This window comes from Neoarius graeffei, chromosome 22 (genome assembly GCF_027579695.1).
Source record: "Neoarius graeffei isolate fNeoGra1 chromosome 22, fNeoGra1.pri, whole genome shotgun sequence".
Taxonomy (NCBI): domain Eukaryota; kingdom Metazoa; phylum Chordata; class Actinopteri; order Siluriformes; family Ariidae; genus Neoarius; species Neoarius graeffei.
The window spans coordinates 11,640,364-11,662,499 of NC_083590.1; the positions used below are offsets into that span (position 1 = coordinate 11,640,364).

The 22,136-nt window shown below is 40.7% G+C and overlaps 1 protein-coding gene across 1 annotated transcript; it reads left to right on the top strand.

Annotated features, from left to right (window-relative positions):
- The first annotated feature begins 5,496 nt into the window (after window positions 1-5,496).
- Window positions 5,497-13,961, top strand: LOC132870636 (protein Tob2). The gene is made up of 2 exons (XM_060904377.1): window positions 5,497-5,691; window positions 10,964-13,961. Exon 2 carries the CDS (start codon window positions 11,234-11,236, stop codon window positions 12,416-12,418), a length of 1,185 nt encoding a protein of 394 aa, XP_060760360.1. The 5' UTR covers window positions 5,497-5,691; window positions 10,964-11,233; the 3' UTR covers window positions 12,419-13,961.
- Window positions 13,962-22,136: the final 8,175 nt, after the last annotated feature.

Genomic DNA, 22,136 nt, shown 5'->3' on the forward strand with positions numbered 1-22,136 from the left:
TTTCTGTGTTGTTTCTGTGCACCACCATCACTTTAAAGCTGACTTTGACAGCGAGGCTGTTGCTAGCGGCAACGGATTAAAAATCCCGCCTCCTGCGCTGTGATTGGCTCTCTGCTTTCGAGTAAGGATTGTTAACCAATCACTGAGTAGCAATGTAACACATCCAACCAATCCAATCCCAGAAAACGGGATTTGAAAAAATACGGGTGGAAAGAGAATACAACAGGGTGAGCCGAGAAGCTGTGCAGCCGGAGTCTCTGAGGGGGAAAAACGTGATAAAAATATTTTTATTGAAGAACAACAGCAACTTTTATTCACTGCGATGCTGCTTTGCGATGCAAGCTCATGTGAAAGTGTGAGATGGTATTATTAAATACCCGTAATCCGCTAAGTGATACAGTAGGACGCCATTTTGTTTGCTGACAAAGATGTCGCTGAATTGTGACGTCATTCATGCGCCTTTTAAAAATCTCTGCGGAAGTGATCCTGTCAGCTGATCAAATATTTCAATTATTTCCCAAACAACTATGCATATTTATCTTTAGCTTATTAACTCTGTTACTAATTTAGACTTAAACTAGTGTACCGAAATGAAGTTAAATTTAGAAAGTAACTTAGAAGGCAGGAAATATTATACAGATTTTATATGGGTTTTTCAGAGATATTATGCTGGTAGTTTTACGTTTTATTTTCAGTTCATACAATAACGAAAACTTAATAACCAACATTCACAAGTATTCAACATTCAACAGTTTCTCTCCTAAGAATCATACAATAATAAATTAAATTGGTCCTAACGTTAACCTGAAACATCACACTGGGACTGGAGCTCTGTGATGGATTCAAATCAAACATGCAAAACTCATCCATTGTAATTTTAATGAAATTAAAAACAATTTCATTTTTTAAAAAAGATGTATTTGAGCTTTCCAGGAAAATTGAGTCTCTTTTCTCTCTTTCCGTAGAAATCTGAAATATGGCCTGTTTAAATATGGCCTGATTATCTGTAGATGTCAGCTTCCCAACTGGAGTTAACCTCAAGAAACTCGCCTAAATAAAGATCTGAATGTTTATTCGGTGCTATTAATGACAGGGTGGTTATCCCTATCGCCTCACAGCAAGAAGGTTCCGGGTTCGAACCTCATGGCTGACGGGGGCCTTTCTGTGTGGACTTTGCATGTTCTACCCATGTGTGTGTGGGTTTCCTCCCACTGTCCAAAGACATGCGGTTAGGTTAACTGGCTACTCTAAATTGCCCATAGGTGTGAATGTGTGTGAAAAGAGAAAACCTCTTTAATAATCCAGTAGAAGGGAAACCACGACTGTAATTCTTCCTAGAAACTGCATGGCTGGAGCTGTCAGAGCGGCCACGTCACTGTAGTGATATACCAAAGAGATAGACAGATTAATGACGTAAATTAAATAACTATAAAACCATGTCAATAGAGAGATGGTTAAACTTCATTTACATATTGTTGTTGTTGTAGTTGTTGAAATGCTGCATCTGGTTGGTCATGTTCAGTACATCAGCATGTTCAATAAACCAGAATAAACCATCGATAATGTGTGGATTCAATTGAAATCCACTGCAAAAGTGTATTAATTTCATCACAGAAAAACCAAGACAGATGATTTAACTTCACAGAGTGAATTTAGTCAAGCTTTGTGATGATTATGAAGGAAAGTTGTTTTTTTTATTATTTTGATCAGTGGTTCTCAACATAGCGTCATTACATTACATTACAGGCATTTAGTAGACGCTCTTATCTAGAACGATGTACAACGTATCCAGAGCACCTGGGGAGCAGTTGGGGGTTAGGTGCTTTGCTCAAAGGCACTTAAGCCAGTCCTGCTGGTCCAAGGAATCAAACCGGCGACCTTTTGGTCCCAAAGTTACTTCTCTAACCTTTAGGCCATGGCTTCTCCAACATCAGGAGGGTCTGTGATTTTTTTTTCTTTTTGGCAAAATAGTGGAAATCACACCCTACCATTATCAAAGTTGTTGTTATTATTGAGGGTTTTTGTTTGTTTGTTTTGACTGGTCACTTCATCAAAACCTTGATAAATTTAGTAAAATATCATTTATATATACAGTAATATCAACTTGGACCTAATGTATTGTCGCTGGAAAGTTCAGGAATAAAAATAGTCAGGATATGAGCGTACACATTTAAATAATGAGCCAAATATAAAAAAATATTTTAAAACCCTGTCTGTGGAATTTTTACAGCTGAAGGGATCAGTGGCTGCAGAAAGTTTACTAGCACAAACTACCCTACACTACCCATAATGCACTTCTCCAAGCAGGCTATTCCTCTCCATTCTGACTGCTCGCTTGTCCAATTAAAGTTTGGCTCCTTTTTATTGCCCAATAGAATTTCTGTTGCTATCACAGCTCATATTTTTAGCTTTACACACCAGAACACAGTCTTTCATATAGAAATATCAGCTCGCCAAATAAAGTAGGAGCAACTATGGACTGTATAATATAATATAATATAATATAATATAATATAATATAATCCTGATTAACTGATTAATTATTCCATGTAGAGTGGACATATAACAAAAATATTTGTAAAATTTAAAAATATATATTCTTTATTTAAATATTAATGTGCACTTTAAAATAAAAAAAAACTTATTGAATACAATCTATGATTCTTAAAATACATATACATGCAGAGATTTATTTTGAACTTAAATAACTATTTTAAGTATTATTTCAATAATATTAATTATTGTTTTCATTTTTAATTATTTTTATCCTCCCTTTTTCTTACATCCTCACCCATGAACCAAAATCAGCTACTTTATAATAAATAAAAATAATTTGTGTTATTCTATGTATTACAATAATTTAAAATAATGTAAAAAATAAACACATGAATTAATAGATAAATAAATATAACAAATATATATGTAAAATGTATGACATAACAACAACAATAATAATAATAATAATAATAATAATAATAATATAATAATAATGAACACATTTTTTCTATTTTTACTTTTGTTTTTTATTTCACTCTTAATTATTTTCTTTATTCATTTATTGCATTTTTGCTTATTATTATTATTATTATTATTATTATTATTATTATTATTAGCAAAAATGCAATAAATGAATTAAGAAAAGAATTAAGAGTGGAATAAAAAAACAAAAGTAAAAATAGGAAAAGGTCAGATTCACTGGAGACAGCAAATCAGGAAGCAGAGTTGGTTAGTCAGGATGAGGTGAGGGCAGCCATGAAAAGAATGAAGACTGGGAAAGCAGTCGGACCAGATGGTATCCCAATTGAGGCTTGGAGGTGTTTGGGTGAGACGGCTGTGGAGTTCCTAAAGAGATTGTTTAATAAAATCCTAGAGAATGAGAAAATGCCAAATGAATAGAGAAAGAGTGTGCTAGTCCCAATATACAAGAATAAGGGAGATGTACAGAGCTGCAGTAATTACAGAGGAATAAAATTGATGAGCCACACCATGAAGCTATGCGAAAGGGTATTGGAGGAAAGATTGAGAAGAGAGGTAGCAATCTGTGAACAGCAGTACGGGTTTATGCCAAGGAAGAGCACGTTGGATGCAATTTTTGCTTTAAGAATGTTAATGGAGAAGTACAGGGAAGGCCAGAGAAAGCTACATTGTGTTTGTAGACCTGGAGAAGGCATACGATAGAGTGCCGAGAGATGAGTTATGGTGTTGTATGAGAAAGAGTGGAGTGAATGGGAAGTATATTAGAGTGGTGCAAGACATGTATGAGAACAGTGAAACAGCAGTGAGGTGTGCAGTTGGAACGACTGAATGGTTCAAGGTGAAGGTGGGACTTCATCAAGGATCTGCTTTGAGTCCTTTCTTGTTTGCCATAGTGATGGATAGCTTGACGGACGAAGTGAGGCAAGAGTCACCATGGAACATGATGTTTGCGGATGATATTGTGATATGTGGTGAAAGTATAAAGGAGGTTGAGTTGGGTTTGGAGAGATGGAGCGATGCATTGGAACGAAGAGGAATGAAGGTGAGCCGTAGAAAAACAGAATAGATGTGCATCAATGAGAATGGGGATGAGAATGTAGTGAAGATGCAAGGAGTAGATGTAAAGAAAGTTGGTGAATTCAAGTACCTGAGGTCAACTGTGCAGGAAAATGGGCGCTGCGATAGTGAGGTGAGAAAGAGAGTGCAGGCAGGGTGGAGCAGTTGGAGAAGGATTTCGGGAGTCATTTGTGATCGGAAAGTCCCAGCAAAAGTGAAAGGTAAGATGTATAAGACAGTAGTGAGACCAGCTGTGATGTATGGATTGGAGACCGTACCCTTAACGAAGAGGCAGGAGGCAAAGTTGGAGGTGGCGGAGTTGAGTTTTTATTAAGGTTTGCGATGGGAGTGACAAGGTTGGACAGGATAAGGAACGAGCACATCAGAGGAACAGCACATGTGGAGAGCTTGGGAATGAAGCTCAGAGAGATGAGACTGGGATGGTATGGGCACATCCTGAGAAGAGATGCAGAGCATGTGGGAAGGAGAATGTTGAGGATGGAGCTGCCAGGCAAACGAAAACGAGGAAGGCCAAAGAGGAGATACATGGATGTGGTGAGAGAGGACATGAAAGTGGCAGGTGTGGTAGAGAAGGATGCGGAAGACAGGGAGCAATGGAGACGAAAGATCCGCTGTGGCGACCCCTAATCGGGAGCAGCCAAAACAAGAAGATTATTATTATTATTATTATTATTATTATTATTATTATTACTGGTTTATAATAAATAAAATAATTTAGATTATTCTTTTTATATTACAATAATTTAAAATAAAAAATAAACACAGGAATGAACAGAAAAATAAATAAATAAATACATAAATGAAGAATAAACATTAATATGACAACAAAAACAAGCTTAATAATAATAATAATAATAATAATAATAATAATAATAATAATAATAATAATAATCACATTCTTTTCTAATTTTGCTTTTTTATTTCACCCTTAATTCTTTTCTTTATTCATTTATTGCATTTTTGCTTATTCTTCTTATTCTTATTACTGGTTTATAATAAATAAAATAATTTAGATAATTATTTTAATATTACAATAATTTAAAATAAAAAATAAACACAGGAATTAACAGATAAACAAATGAATAAATAAATAAAGAATAAACATTGATATGACAACAAAAACAACATTATTAATAATAATAATAATAATAATAATAATAAAAATGAACACATTCTTTTCTAGTTTTGCTTTTTTATTTCACTCTTAATTATTTTCTTTATTCATTTATTATTATTATTATTATTATTATTATTATTATTAAAACACACTATTAAACTATCTCCCCATCATTAGTGCTCGTGTTATTGTTACAGTAAAAAATAAGACTATAAATGGCTGGAAAGTAGTTCCGGCTTGCAGACGTCACAGATGGTGGGCGTGTCCCGGAAGGTGCTGAGTATAAATGCGCGCGGTTGACAAACAGAAACTTTCCGTGAGCCGCTGTAGCGCGCGTGCGGCGTCTAAAGGCGCTTTATAATCAATTCCTCATGCACACTTTTATAATTTTATATCATCAGAGTCTTATCAGTTTAATAAGGTTTACAATGCGTGGTTCACAGGAAATGTAGGGATAATAACAATAATAACCATAATAATCATAGTAATTATTATAATAACAATAATAACAACAACCGCTGGTAAGTTGTCTATAGATCCCAGTTGTTGTTTATTATAAGAGATGAATATATGAATATGCATGAGCCGCTGTGACCTGATGATGTGCTGCTGAGTGTATGATGATGTGATGTGTCTGATTTTGTGAACTTTATCCTGCAAGATCCTTCGGTGTGTGTTTTATCTCCGGCACTGAATGAGTGGCTTCAGCTTCACCTGTCGTCCATTTTAGTAGCTTTTACAGCTTTATTAATCAGATTAATGTGCTCTATATTTATATATATTTTCTGATCTCTTGTTTAAATAATGTATGGATTAATCCCTTTGTAGTCAGTCAGTGTTTAATCCAGCTGCTGCTAGTCAGTACATTTCCTGGACTGGATTTCCAGTGCATAAAATATATTAACCAGTTTATTGTTCATTACGAGCTGAGTTTAGATCCTGTGGTGCTTTTTATTATTCATAGCACCTGTGTGACCCTGATGGTGGTGTATTTGAAATCCATTTAGAAGCATCATGGTATAATCTGATTGACTAGAGTGTGAAATTTTAAAAGGCTTGGTGTTTTGCTTGTGCTTGCATGTTAAATTGAGATTTTTTTTTTTGTTGTGTGTGTGTGTTACCAGTTGGATAAACAAAGCTTAATGTAAACCTGATGGATATTCAGTAATATCCTGAGCCTCCTACAGAGTTTGCATTGATATTGGTGGAAATAAGTGTGTGTGTAAGAGAGAGAGAGAGAGAGAGATAAACATCATGGCTCTCAGAGATGGAGTTAGTTGTTGATGGTGAAGTTTAGGAAATGATGGAGATGTTTGGTTTTATTTTTATTTGAGTCACCTGATTGTCAGGGCAGCTTTGCATCGCATGACATTGAGTGACATTGAGCAGAAGACCTGCCTGCTTGTGGGACTCGAGCTTTCCTTCTTCACTGCTGTCACTGAACAGAACCCACTCAGTGTTTACAGCCCAAACATCTCCCTGTTTATTAAACGCGACTGAGTTTATTGACAGTAAACACACGGTGTGTTAAATCACCCTGCTGGTTGGGTTACAGTCGATGAAGTAAACTGCTAAGACACCATCCATGCCATCTTCTGAGCCTTTAAAATGTTTTAATCAAGGATTAAATGACCGAGACTCCCCCTGAGAACAGGAGATCCTGTCCGCCTTCACTGCACCGCATTCAAACCCATTATTCAGCACCTCCTCCAGCACCTCCTGCACGGTTCAACACTGACCCGAGTCTCTTTTATATCTAAACACTGACTCGATGCACTCTTGAACATTTCTACAGCAGGTTTGAGGACATTCCCAGTTCGCCCAGCCTGTTCTGATAAAGCGGAGGCGGATACGCACGGTGATGACGTCACGGCGCGGGGGCTGATGGGAGTCGTAGTTTCAACAAGTCGGCCATCTTGATCAGGCGACAAGCATTGATTTTAACAAAAAAGCAAATTCACTGAATTTTCTTTAATAATGTAATGGATAAACCACATCACCGGGTTTCATTTGGAACTGTAAACGTGTCTTTTTCTTCTTCTGGCTGCTCCTGATCCTGATTAGGGGTCACCACAGCAGATCTTTCGTCTCTGTTACTCGCTGTCTTCCGTATCCTTCTCTACCACTTTCATGTCGTCTCTCGCCACATCCATGTATCTCCTTGTTTTTGTTTGCCTGGCAGGTCCATTCTCGATGTTCTCCTTCCAACATGCTCTGCATCTCTTCTCAGGATGTGCCCATACCATCTCAGTCTCATCTCTCTGAGCTTCATTCCCAAGCTCTCCACATGTGCTGTCCGTCTGATGTGCTCGTTCCTTATCCTGTCCAACCTCCCATTGCGAACCTTAACATCCTCAACTTTGCCTCCTGTCTCTAAGGGTACGGTCTCCAGTCCGTACATCACAGCTGGTCTCATGACGGTCTTGTACATCTTACCTTTCACTTTTGCTGGGACTTTCCGATCACAAATGACTCCTGAAATCCTTCTCCAGCTGCTCTTTCTCACCTCACTATCGCAGCCCCCATTTTCCTGTACAGTTGACCCCAGGTACTTGAATTCACTGGAAACTGTAAACATGTCTAACTTTACAAAATCTAGCTTGGCCTGATCTGGGATGCCATCTTCACCAGTGCCCAACTTATTAAGACTATACTTTCAGGGATCATTTCTATAGTCACTCTCTAGGAAATGCGATTTGAAATTGTTCTGGGCAGCATGGTGGCATAGTGGTTAGCACAGTTGCCTCACAGCAAGAAGGTTATGGGTTTGAGGCTGGCAGGGGCCTTTTTGTGTGGAGTTTGCATGTTCTCCCCGTGTCTGTGTGGGTTTCCTCTACAGTCCAAAGACATGCAGGTTAGGTTAATTAGTGGTGCTAAATTGACCGACCGTGAGTGTGAATGGTTGTTTGTCTCTGTGTCAGTCCTGCGATGACCTGGCAACTTGTCCAGGGTGTACCCCACCTCTCACCCATAGTCAGCTGGGATGGGCTCCACCTTGCCTGCGACCCTGTACAGGATAAGTGGCTACAGATGATGGATGGATAACACACATGCAGGATATTACACAGTGCCACAGTTTATATTATACGGACACATCCACAAAAAAAAAAACACAAGTCAATCAAAATTGAAAATTTTTTAATTTTGAATTGGTTTGCCATGGGCAGCATGGTGGTGTAGTGGTTAGCACTGTCGCCTCACAGCAAGAAGGTTCTGGGTTCGAGCCCGGTGGCCGACAGGGGCCTTTCTGTGTGGAGTTTACATGTTCTCCCCGTGCCTGTGTGGGTTTCCACCGGGTGCTCCGGTTTCCCCCACAGTCCAAAGACATGCAGGTGAGGATAATTGGTGGCTCTAAATTGACCGAATGTGAGTGTGAATGGTTGTCTGTGTGTCAATCTTGCAATAACCTGGTGACTTGTCCAGGGTGTACCCCGCCTCTTGCCCATAGTCAGCTGGGATAGGATCCAACTTGCCTGCGACCCTGTAGAACAGGATAAGTGGCTACAGATGATGGATGGTTCGCCATTTTGACACCACATGTCTGGTCAGCAGGAAAGCACTGGGAGAGATGTCATCGGAGTGAAATATCAGAAATTATCCATACAGGACACTTTTTTTGATGGAATAAAAACACGTGTTCTATTCCCTTCTAGCAGGTTTCTTTCATTCATTTGGTTTGATAGCATACAATATTGTTAGCATATTGCTTATCCTATGTGTATTATGTCACTCTACCCAATGGAGAATTAGCGTTGAATATGGTTTGATATTGCATGGTCAAGACAACATGACGTCACACGTCAGAGATGTAAAACTTCTGCGCTAGCGAGCAACTGGGACAATTTGTAAACAAACAAATATGGCTGTCAGGTTTGTGTCGTTAAATACGGAAGATTTTGAGAGAATTTTGAAAGAGAAAGACGCGTTGAACACCCGGAAGGAATGTGTATGTATTATAATAATAATATTGGCTGCATTTTTTTCATGGTATATCAGATATATTCCATTCAGCTACTCCTCTTTGACTTGTTCAGTATCATGCTAGCTGAATGGAATATATCTGATATACCATGAGAAAAAGCCAGCCAATATTATTTAAAGATGTCACTCGGATCTGAGATGCATTTTGTATGAAAAATGCAAGTTTTTCAACATGAAAATAAACTTCACATCTTCAAGCCAACCTGCGATTTTATTATACAGACACATTCACAAACGAATGGTACCCAAATTTATCAAAACAGCTCACTGATTTCTTCACGAGTGAGATTTGTCAGTTTTGGTTCTCCAGGTCTACATATATTGTATATATTTAGGGACTGCCTAAAAGCAGAGCTCCAGATGAGTGTAAAATGTGTTTTGTAAATAATCCCACGTTTATTTTTTTAAAGCAAATTAAATAAGTGCTGGATTAAAAACCCATTTGTCTTGTGTTGAATTAAAGATACAAATTTCATTGTCTGGTGGTCCAGTGTCGGAGATGCTTTGCCTTGCACTTATAATCAGGTTCCCTGTGGTGGTACGCAGATGTACGAATGTCACGGTCATGAGAGCCATCAAAAACCAGGTCGATGCATTACCATATTCTCTTAAGTATGGAGGTCCACTATAACTTAAACAACCATTAGAACTTGTAAAATACTTTGTCGAATATGTAGCATCAGTAGTGGCAACTCAAACGGTTCCCATCGACTATCAGAGTTGGGCCACCAGTTTGACCAGCTCTGCTTGTGTTTTGGTAGCTGCTCTGGTTAAGATGGATTTTTCAATGTCAGACAGTCAGCTTGTTCAGGAAGCAGAACTTGTGCATTTTCAGCACCATCAAAACTCTTCGTTTTGCTGACTTTAACATGAACAGTTCCAGAGGTGGGAGGTTTTCTGGAAGGCGATAAATGAGGAACCAGAGAAATACATAACTTCTTTCAAAGCTGTTGCATGCAAGTCTGCGGCTTCCAAACTTCAGAAAGCTATTTTTATTTGCTTTTTTTGTTTCCATTTCTGAGTTTTCTGTAGGTTTTTGTTTTACTGAGTTGAATGTGCAGAAACTGGTCGTGCTTTGACATGGACTGCTGAATAAAACTTTCAGACACTTGATATTAAATTCAGCATAAAACAAAAATCCGGAAACTGGGCATCTTTAATTATTGTGAAGGTGTAATTAATTCATTAAGTTCATACTGGCTGATGGTATTCATTCATGTGTTTTCTCACTATAAATGATTACATGTATTGTGCAATGTGGCTGTATTGGACCTTCAGGTTATTATAAACATTTTACCACTGTATACAACCATAAACTTCAATAAAGTGACTTCTAGATGCATCGTATTTAAATTCAGTTCACTTGTTTGATGAAATGAAAGACTGGCTTATTGTTGACGAGGCAATACAATGACTAACTTGCTAAGTTTCCTTTATGAACTCTCCTGACCCTGAGCATTATTTGGACCCATGCTTCAGTGGAAAGATTTTTTTTTTTTAATGCTGTAAATAAAATAACACCTTTCTTTTACCTTTATTAAAGATTTTCAGGTATATGGTTGACGTATATTTCTAGAATCTTGTTTGAACAGCATACACAATTTCTATTTTGCTTTCAGTGTTGCACACTTGCACTTTTCTATCCTGCTTTGTGAGCGCTAGCTGCTGCCAGCAGGACCATATGAGGGATTTGAGAAGCATAGATTGCTGTCTCAGCCATAGCATCTGCTAAAAAGCACATTCAATCTTTTACCATCTTATCCCCAGTGTTTGGCATCTGAATGGTAACTTCTTTTCTTGCATCCTTTTCAGATTGGAGAAAGTGAGTCTTGTGAGAAGTCCGGGCCTTTCACTCAGCCCAGGGTGGTGTAGCAGGTCAGAGCTTTGTGTCTGGGACTGATCGCATCTGGATGTTCTCCTCTGAAACAGTTCTTTTAAGCTGCACACTTGACCACATTCTACAAGGATTTTTACCCCCCGCTGCATCTTTTACAAGAGACGTGGAAACTGTTGTAGGCCTGTTCTGGCCAGAGAGATCCAGATGTGAGCATTGTTCTGGAACCTTTGATTCTCTCTTCAGCCATGCATTTGGAGGTGAAAGTTGCACTGAACTTCATAGTATCCTACTTGTACAACAAGCTCCCGCGGCGAAGGGCAGACCTGTTTGGAGAGGAGCTGGAACGGATCCTGGTGTCCCGTTTCGAAGGTCACTGGTACCCGGAGGCTCCGTTACGTGGTTCTGCCTTCCGCTGCCTTCATCTCGGAGTCCCTGGGGACCCTGTGGTGGACTTGGCAGCCAGAAGGAGTGGGTTGGACATGGAGGAAGTCCGTGCCAACGTTCCTCCAGAGCTCAGCATCTGGATTGACCCTTATGAAGTGTCTTATCAGATTGGTGAGAAAGGGGCTGTGAAAGTTCTCTACATGGAGGACCCACCAGGTTTGGGGGGTGAAGCTGAAATATCAGAATGCTTAGGAGGGCTTTGTAAAGGAGATATGGAGCTGGAAGATGGTAAGAATTTGGGCTTCAACCCAGACGCTCAGGTCTTTGTGCCCATTGGCAGGCAGGCATCACCAGTCATGCTTCCATCGCTCTCTAATTCACCCACACCGCTCTGTCAAGGTCTGTTCAGCTACGCAGGCTCCAGTACTCCAACGGATCCCACTGTGCACTCAAACACCACCTCTCCATCACCACCCAGTATAGGGATGCCCTACCCTCATCCAGCTGCCCAACCCAGCTCCCGTCCTGCACTGCAACAAATGACCTTCACCACAGCCAGCTTTGCTGCTACCAAGTTTGGCTCCACCAAGATGAAGAAATGCATGGCATCTGGGGTGGTGGGTGGATCTGGCAGTGTCGGCGCTCCTCAACAGCGAATGCTGAGCTGCTCCCCTACTGCAATGTCTTCCATTTCACCACCTGGACTGGTGAAGCACAAGGCCCTGTCTCTCTCCATGCACTCCTTGGCTGGTCCAGTCTCTAGCCAGCTCTCGCCAAATGCCAAAGAGTTTGTCTACCCTGCCTCCCAGGGGCCTCTTTGTTTTGAAGCTGAGGCTCCACACCTAACCCATGCTGGTCCATTCCAAGCACCGCTTCCAGGCCCTGCTCACCCACATACCACCTTTGAGCCATTCTCTAGCCCACCACCAGGTCATGCTATGGGTGTTGTGAGTGGTGGCAGTGGAATTTCCTTCATGGAGGGTCTGGGGGGCTACAACCTGCAGTACTCCAGCCAAGCTTTCCAACCAGTAGTATTGGCCAACTAGGTGTTCAAAAAAAAGCTTGATGTCTTTTGGGATTTAAAAAAAAAAATTTCACCAGTTGTTCCTAATACATAAAGTTAAGATGGTGTTATGACCACTAAAACCACTTCTGATTTGATTTTTTTTTTTCCTTCATAGATTTTTGTTTGTATTCAAAGGTAATTCTTTTCCTTTCTCCCAAGCCAATGGGGAAATAACCAGCCTCCTGCCGCACAGATGTTTTGCATTGAATGCTAATTTGATCTGGGTGTTCCTCACCAAGGTATCGTTCTCTGTAGCCTGGCTGAGCAGCATGAGCTTGATCCAACACTGCTCTTTCATGCTGTGAAGAGCTTCATGCTTAAATTTAATCATGTTGCGAGCAAATTTTGTTGGAAGGTTCAGGATAGCGGAGAGGTTGGGACTTTTCTATATGCTGTCTAGTTGAGCCTCACTGTGGGGTTTTTTTTTTGTGTGCCAATGTAGGCAACACATCTTGAACTGTTATTTTCTTTTTATTTTCTGTGGTTTGAGTATATAGTCGGGACATGGTGCATGCTGGGTATCGGGCCTAGTCAAATGGGGTAGTGCTTTAACGCACAAAGACTGCTTTTTTTTTTTTTTTTTTTATTCAAAAGCCATAAATATGGTTCGGGGGGGGGAGTAGACTAGTTGAAGGCAGTGGCAAGATGACTGTTAATGTGGTAGTGTTTGTCTCCTGTAGGAATACCAAGCCAGTGGTGCGTGAAGGTAAGGGGTCAGGACTTTGGTGGATGGGACATAGTATAGCAGAAAGGCTCATGATAAATGATAGGGCTTTGGCGAGGATGGAATGATGGGGAATGTGTGTATGGGCAGCTATAACCTTTTGGCAGTAGCTTGATACATGGCACTTGGATTGCTGAGCTTGGTGTCCTTCAGAGTTGGAGTCTGGTTTGGGACTACGAATGTGAATCTAATTTCTAGCCAAGTGGGTGTTGAGCAGTTAGATGCTGTGATTCTTCATTATCTTCATGCTCAAAGGTTTAGACATTTTGCATATTAGACAAAGATCCTGTAACGTCTTAAGACGTTACCAAGTTTACCAAGTCCATTGATCTACAATCACTTTCAATCATGGAGATGGTTGATAAAATCTGGCTCGACTGAAAGCATCCTAAGCTTTCTTGATCGATACCTGCTTAACCTGTAACTACGAAACCATCCTTGCACTGTTCCCCATTCCAATGTTGGTCCATTTCATGACCACCATTTTGAGTGGATTAGTTTCTTTTTGGTGGTAAGGGCCCAGAGGTTTGTCGTCATGGCTGGCTGAAACTGGATGTATTTTTTTTTACATTCGTTTGTAATTTATTTAAAATTTTTCTATTTTTTCTGTGCATTTTTTTCCAAGAGAATCTAAAGGCATTTGTAAAAGATATTATATACAGTATATACTATGACGTGTGTATATATTTCTTATGTTAAGATATCCTTTATTTAGTTTCTTATGTGCTGAGGTTATTTTTCCAGAAATAACTAATATATATATAATATGCAAGTTGAAACTAATAAAGTGTTGAACAAAGTATTGTGTATTGTACCTGTTGTATGGAAATCTTTGAATTGAAGACGGGTATGAAGTCTGTCTGTCTTTTGGGATTATCAGGATTTTACTAATGACGGCTGGCTGGTTTAAGAGGGAGTTATTGACCAGTTTGTGGACTCAAATGCATTCATTAGTGCCCATGTGCATAAACCATAGCAGTACAGATCTCTAGACTCAATATTCTTGGGCTCGTGCCTGGTCTCTTATTACTTCCAGCTGGCTGAGTATGAATGCCAAATGCTATCAGCTTTTCCAATAAAGCATCCCCCCCAAAAAAAAAAAAAATCCCTCCAACATTATAATGTTCAATTATGTTGGGCAGAAGTTTTGCATTCTGGTTACCTCGATGTTCAGGCCTGGTGTTGGCTAGGATTTGATGAAGCTGAGAGTCACTTGAGCAGCGAAATCCTTTTATGGTAGCTTCCTCTCTAATTGCATTGCAGAATTCCCACTGCAAAGCTCCTAACACCCACCCAACAAATTCTACCTTTAAGATTGTAAGATGGGGTCTGCCTCCACTAAAGCTGGCTTTACACATTTGAAATCAAGGAATTATTACTTGTCACACTAACCCTATATGAGGCCAATAAAATGTTGGCGGAATTCAACAGGCTGGGTGGTAATGTGTGCTGTTCCTGTCCGAGATCCTCTTACGATAGACCTGTGACTACGTTTTGCTTACATTATCAATCTGGGCGGGAGTTTAATTTTACTGTCCATTTGCATGTTTTATGTTACGCTACAGCAATGACCATATTTGTAACTGTCCTGCAATTGGTGGCCTTGAGAGGAGTATTGTTGGATATAAACTAAACATTTCTCATACTGCCAGAGCTTTTGTGGTCTTAATGGCACGAAATCTCATGTGTTCCATCACCACTGATCTCAACTCATGAACCAAGAATAATTATTATTTTTTTTAAATACAGGGTGTGGCTTTTGGTTTGATTTTTGGTAACAGGGGGGAATCAGGTCAGTATAAAGCTGGGTTGAAATGGGTCTCATGTTGGTGGCTTTTTTCATGTTGACCAGTTTGGGTTATTGATTTGGGCCTATTTTCTAAGAAGCTTTGGAGCAAAAGGTAAAGTGAGCATCATATTGAACATTCCCTCTCTCTTTACTAGCTGATATTCCCTGATATCAAGCCAAGGGAAGGCATAGCCTCTCTAAAGGGAAGTTAGAGAAGCAGCTTTGGGACCAAAAGGTCATTGGTTTGATTCCCTGGCCAAGCAGGAATAGCTGAAATGCCCTTCAGCAAGGCATCTAACCCCCACCTGCTCCGGGTATGTTCTCCAGAGCGATGGACAAGAGCGTCTGCTAAATACCTGTAATGGTTTTGGAAATCTGGTCCTGACTAATTTTCATGCACGCTCTCAAAAAATATTTGAACCAAACTGTACTTGTCCTTAAGGTGGTACCCTTTAGCTTTTACAGAAAAAAGCTTTGAGTAAAGGTGGACCTTATGATCCAAGTATCTACTTTTGAGTTCTTTCTAAAGGTACAATATTCATGTTTCCTCATTAAAATCCCATCCCTTTGATGGTACCAACCAAGAAATGATGAAAACAAAAATGGAAATTACCTTTTATTTTGAAGAGTGTAGGGTGATGAGGGTCAGGTTTTCAGTACCATGATGTCTGATGTTAGTTACTGTTTATTCAGGCTCAATCTGACCAGCTTGTTTATTCAAACTGGGATCTATAGTCCGATATGAAGCTTAAATTATATTTTGCAAAACAGAACTAACTGAATTTACTAGGAAAGGTCGCAAGTAGCTACAAAAAAAAAAAAAGTGTTGGAGTGGGATTAAAAAAAATAGACCTGTGGACATCTCTTCCTGGTTAGTCTTGCTTAATGAGATCATTACAGTGCTGTACACAAGTCTTAGACACGTGCAAAGAAATACTGTAGACAAAAAATGGCTTAAAAGATAATGAAATGTTTCAACATTATATATAAAATTTGTTTTTTTTCAAATCAGTAAGCCATAATAAATGAAACGGTCAGTATTTGGTGTGAGACAACCCTTTGATTAAAAAAAAAAAACTCCATCTCAGGTCTAGTGAGTGCAGTTTTATGTGGAAATGATCCATAGGTTTTACTGAGCGTCTTACAGAACCAGCCCCAGTTCTTCTGGACACACTGACTGTCGCACTCACTTCACTTTACACCAAAACCCAGTACCCTTCATTATGTTTTCTTTTTTTCATCTGAAAAGTGCTCTCTTATGGATGGAATATGCTGCTCAGATAATTTTTCCTGTGCTGGAAAAACGAACGTTTGGAACTCTGAAATGTTTTTCCTCGATAATGTAGAAATCTATAACGACGTGTGTACGGGGAGGGGAAGGGAAGGGAAGCCAAGACTTTTGCACAGTACCGTGGCGCTGATGGTAGAAAACGCTCAGGAATTGTGAACAGTTCTGAAACGAGGAAGCTACCAAAGAGGTATCTGATTCCTGGCCAAAAGCAGTGGTAGATCGCTGCTCGATCGTGATCGTATTTCCTGCTGACTTTCCACCTGCCACTTCCTGTGGACGGGGCGTGTGGAGAGAAAGCAGGACATCATGTTGGTGCGTGTGTGGATTTGCCTTAAATGTCTCTGTAACGTTGAGCTGCAGGAGATGAAGGAAGGATCGACCGAACGTGCTGTGAACGTCCTGAACTGCGCAGTCGTGGGCTGAGGGAGGGCGTGGCTTTTTTTTTTTGGGTGATGACTAGTTAAATATTTGCGTTCGAGGACCATTTACATTCTTCAGGAGGCTGATGCAAATCTTTTCTTCCAACACACCCGAGTGTGGGAACTCGTGCTTGTTTGGCCTTTTAGCACCTGAGAGACGAGCCGTAAACTGAGAACGTTAACGTTGTTCAGTGATTTTCTTTTTTAAAGCAGCTTACTATTGGGGCTCGACTCAAAGAAGCTAATATGATCGACAACAAAGACAGCCTCGACAAAGAATGCAAATCGCGTCTCGGAAACTTTGTATAATGCTAACACGCTGAATACATTTGCATTCATTATGAGCAACGTTTGGGTATTTGTTCTGTTTAATTCGATTTTAATTCCATGTTCCATTCTCGCCTTTACTTCACGGACATGTTGGACCTACGTCTGAGAGAGTTTTCTATCCGAGATGTGTCTTTTCCTTATAAAACCTCCTGTATCTTGTTTTTCACTTTGAAATGAAAATGAATTTTTATATGTAAAGTTTATCAGTGACGAATAAATGGCTATAAGTGATGCTGTAAAATATTATATTGACTTTTTTTTTCCCCCGGTATTTTGATTCTGATGTCCTGAAACATTTCATCCGAAATGCAACGACCAGTTTTCTGTGTGTCTCCCACACCGGGAGTGATTTCTTACTGTATCCTGTTCTTTTTTTAAAAAAACTTTGTAATAAAAAAAATTAAAAAGAAAGCATGAGAAATAAAAGTGACCTGGTTGTCGTTTCACTGCTGTGTGGTACGACTCAGTCATTTACATCAGCATTTGCTTTTCTGTTTGTATTATATATGTCCATCTGACGTGGTGTTCTCTCTCTGTTGCATGCTGAGATGCTTTTCTGCTCACCACGGTTGTAAAGAGTGATTATATGAGTTACTATATCCTTCCTGGCAAAAAACAAAAAAAAAGCTCAAACCGATCTGCACTGAGAGTTTCCCAAAAGTATTGTAGCACAAAGATCATGATTAAATGGTAGAGCGAGCAGCATAATGAACTCTGTCTCTCCTAGTTAAGACGCTCTTAGCGTAAAGAGGCTTTTGGGAAACCCACTGCTGGCCATTTCCCTCTGACGTCTCAACAAGGTGCTTGTTTGCTTTCTACCCACAGAACTGTCACTCGCTTGATGTTTTTTGCACCATTCTGTGTAAACTCGTGTGAAAACCCCAATGTGTGTCCCTAATAAAGTGGCCAGTGAGTGTATTCTGTGAGGAATAAAAACACCGGGAGTGTGCAGTTCTGGGAAAATAATCAGTGACGGGATGCGGATGATGAAGCGTTTTATTCCTTTTATACGACAGCAATTTGTCAACGTCAGCATTTTTTATTAAAAGAACCATTTTTATGCGTTTATAGTTACGTTTAACGTTAACACGCGAAACAATTTCCTGTTCTCGCTTACATTATAGCAGCTACAAACAGTCGTTCCTTCACCGGCCTCGCCCTCTTCTAACGAACTTAATGTGACGAAAAAAAGTTGCAACGTTAACACTTGGGTCTATTTAAATCTGTTTGTGAATGAGCTGTTACTATGGAAACGCTGACATGTCAGAACGAGCGCATTACTTGTACTATCAGAACTGCTGTTCTGGAAAATTAATCAACGCCTTCTGACCAATCAGAATCCAACAGCACTGTGATGCAAATCTAATCGCAGACACAGGCGTATGCTAGTCAGCAGGCAAGCTAGCTAGCAAGCAAGCAAAAGTAACGTCTCGCGCGGTTTATTTAGCTATGCTGTAGCTAAGTTTAGCAGGTGTTTATGTCGCACAATATCCTGAGTACAGGATCTATATTTAATTAGTATTAGTCGTGCTAACGTACGCGCTGCGTGATCATTTCCGATCCGAGTCGGAAAGCGGACATCGCAGATCTATGCAAATTCTGCGAAATCTACGCAGGAGGTTTAAAATGGTCCGTTGTTCCTGTACGGCGTGTTACACATCCTGAGGCACCAGACAGTGAAGCGAACAGGGAGACTGTCTGTGACTGAAGCACGGAGTTCGTTATTCCGCAGAATAAAATGAGGGTCCGAGGAGGAGGAGAGAATGTGTGAGGAAGAACTGTAGTTGATGTGTGTTATATGCACGTCTGGACGGCTGGTTTTGTCCTTCACCCCCTCTCCTCATCATGTCCCATAAACCTTTACTGCACTTTTATCTTCCATTATTCACCCCCCTCCCAGTCCAGGTTATGCTGCAGATAATTTGTTTTTTCTTTTCTGTCGTGCGTGTAATAATCCCTCGCTTCCGGCACTCCTTTACCTCCCCCTGTGTAATAATATCCCTCTCCCCTTCGTGCTGTTGCTCACAGCCCATATCTCACGTACCTTAGTCTCGTCCGGCTAGTTCTCCTCTCATATTTTACCCTTTGAATCCCTCTCTCTCTCTCCTCCTTTCATCCCTCTTTCCTCCCATTGTTCCTCTTCTCGTTCCTCAGCAAACTTTCCACTTCTCCTTTGTCTCCCCTCATCTATATCTCCTCATCCCTCACCTCTCCTCTAAACCATCACTGATTCCCATTGTCCCTGTCTTCCCTCGCAGTGCTCCCCTTATCTCTGTGTACTTGCCTTTCTCTTTATTCCTTTTCTCTTGTATCTGTGCATCCATCCATCACACTCTCTCTCTCTCTCTCTCTCAGGCTGTATTATGTAACCCTGCTTTTGGGGGCGAGGCTGTTTGTTATGTAACCCGTCTCACTGGTGGAATACTAATGAAACACAGACAATAGAGAAATGAACATTCTCACTAGGAGCTCTGAAGTAAGAAATAAAACACACTGTGTCCTGGCATTACAGTGAAGTAATCAACAACAGGGTGCTGTGATGAGGCTGAGTTCCTGTCACCAGCCTGAAATGGATTATTTTCTTATAACGGCATGAGTTTTATTCCTCTGACACCACAGCAGTGTGCCAACAATTATGATTACGGGTTTTTTGGGGGTGTTTTGTGTGTGTGTGTGTGTACCTTCTGTCCTTCGTTCACACACAGCTCCAGGTCACACGTTCCACCGACTGAATGTGGCGTCATCAAGAACGTCCAATCACAAAGCAAATCCTCAAGCAAGGTCAATTCGTATAAAGTCCACTTTATTTACTGTACAGGACAAAATCTGACATTACGCAACACTGACTACAAATAAAAATCAATCAATCATTACACAACACGACAACAAACGGTTAAAATAATTTTCTTTTAAAAAAAAAGTGTCATATTTAAACAAAGAGGACTGCATTTGGACAAAATGATGCCTTAATGCTACATATCGAACGATCCGGTCTCGGAGATTCATCGCCTGCTGGACGATTTTCACCGCAATTTTAAAATATAAAGCTTGACCACAAAACTAAACCATTCTTCGCCGCACTGTTGTGTTGTGTTCTCGACGTAGATATAAATATAAAGCACATTTCAGCACTGTAGAACATCGGTAAGGAGAACCAGTGATCGAAAACGGTTTAGATTCGTACGGATCGTTTTAAAAGCGGAAGGATTTCTTGAGCACGTCGTTAAGCCTCAACAGAACGCCAAGTACAAGCACGCGCCGCTTGCGTTGTGTACCTTTTTAAAACAGGAAGCAACGATGCTTCGTAGTGAAACCGAGAGGACGCTACCCGAGTCGAGAGCATCACCGGACTCGGTTATAGTCAGAATTTCGCTCCGTTTGATTTTCTGCGTCGACCCAAGATCATGACGAGGCCTTCCCCGAGCGTGCTTTTTTTTTTTTTTAAGCTCCAAAGTAAACCAGATGAAATATCCGGCGTCTGTTATTGTTTATTAACGTTAAGAAGTGGAAGCACATCATCATCATCATCGTTCTCCTGTTATTTCTATCCTTCAAAAAAAAAAACCTAAGTGAATCAAATTTTAGACTATACATAGTTCTTTAGCATTAAAACCCCACCTCGATGTGCTCAGGGCAGTGTGTCGCATGCTCTCACTCACTCTCGCTCACTCACTCACAATTCCACATCCCACTCTGGAGCCCGATCACTTCCTGTTAGACGTCAAGTGCGCTACACGGAGTGTACAAGAACTTTGCTCCATTCTCGATTGGTTATAATGAAGCTGAATTCTGAATTAACACTCATTCGACACGCTGTATGACCACGCATACCTGCTTTATGAATTTCCATTCCTGCTGTTATAATAAGCCCCACTCTCCTTGTCTGTTCTCGTCTCTTCTGCGATGGCTTTCCACTCAATTTTGGGGCGTGGCTGTAGGAATTTGTGTTATATTACATTATGTTAATGCCATTTAGCAGACGCTCTTATCCAGAGCGACATACAACATACCCAGGGCAGCGTGGCGAGCAGTTGGGAGTTCGGTGCCTTGCTCGAGGGCACTTCAGCCATTCCTGCTGGTCCGGGGACTCAAACCAGTTACCTTTTGGTCCCAAAGCTGCTTCTCTAACCTTTAGGCCGTGGCTTCCCCAGTTGGATGAACAGGTGTTCATTCATTTCAGCAACAAGAGCATGACTGAGACCAGGTGCTGATGTGGTGTAGTGGTTAGCACTGTTGCCTCACAGCAAGAAGGTTCTGGGTTTGAGCCCAGCGACCGACAGGGGCCTTTCTGTGTGGGGTTTGCATGTTCTCCTTGTGTCTCCCCCACAGCCCAAAGACATGCAGTTAGGTTAACATGGGATGGCCTTGGGTTGAAGAGCCCAAGAGTGGCGGTGCGTACGCAGCGGCTTTGCTCTCCTATGATGAACTGTACATTTGTGCAGTGACAATAAAGGCATTCTGTTCTATTCAATGTTCAGATGTTGAGGTTGAGGAGGCTCCAGTTCCATTTCCAGGTCATCCCAAAGGTCTTGAGTTCAGTTGGGGTCGAGTTGAGTCAGGGCTGCTCTGTGCAGGATGACATACGTCTCATCGATGCTGAAGCCGGTGATTTCTTGCATGTTTTTGACGTAGGTGAGTCGAGATCCTCCTCTCTTGTTACGGCCTTGCGTCGTATGGACTATAGATAGTTTTCACTGACGTCACGGCATTCCGGGGAACGCCCCCCAGCCACCATCTTGCGGGGCAAACAAAACGGACCATCGCCACTACCGGCTACGTTATCTCGGACAAATTTATGAAGTTATATAGTCAGTTTTCTAAAATAAAGGTCAATGTCGGCAAAATCAAGCAAACAGAAGTATATAGATACATTAGACGACATCTCACGACAACGGTATGCAGCCAAACTGGCCTTGATTGGGGGAATTGACCCCTACGAAGTGGACAAAGATGCATTTTCAAGTGACTATGCAGGGCTGCCAAAGCCTGAAACTGCCAAAGCCTGCTCCAAAGCCTGAAACTGACTTCATCAAACTTTAAAGGCTGTCTGATATATACAACTTTATATATTCACAGCGCGCCTTTTGTCGGATGCCGCCTGAATCGCGCAGATCCGATTTTTTTTTAGGGGGGGCGTTGGAGTGT

Excerpts from the sequence above, each read along its gene's own strand:
- LOC132870636 (XM_060904377.1), top strand. The coding sequence starts at position 11,234 with ATGCATTTGGAGGTGAAAGTTGCACTGAACTTCATAGTATCCTACTTG.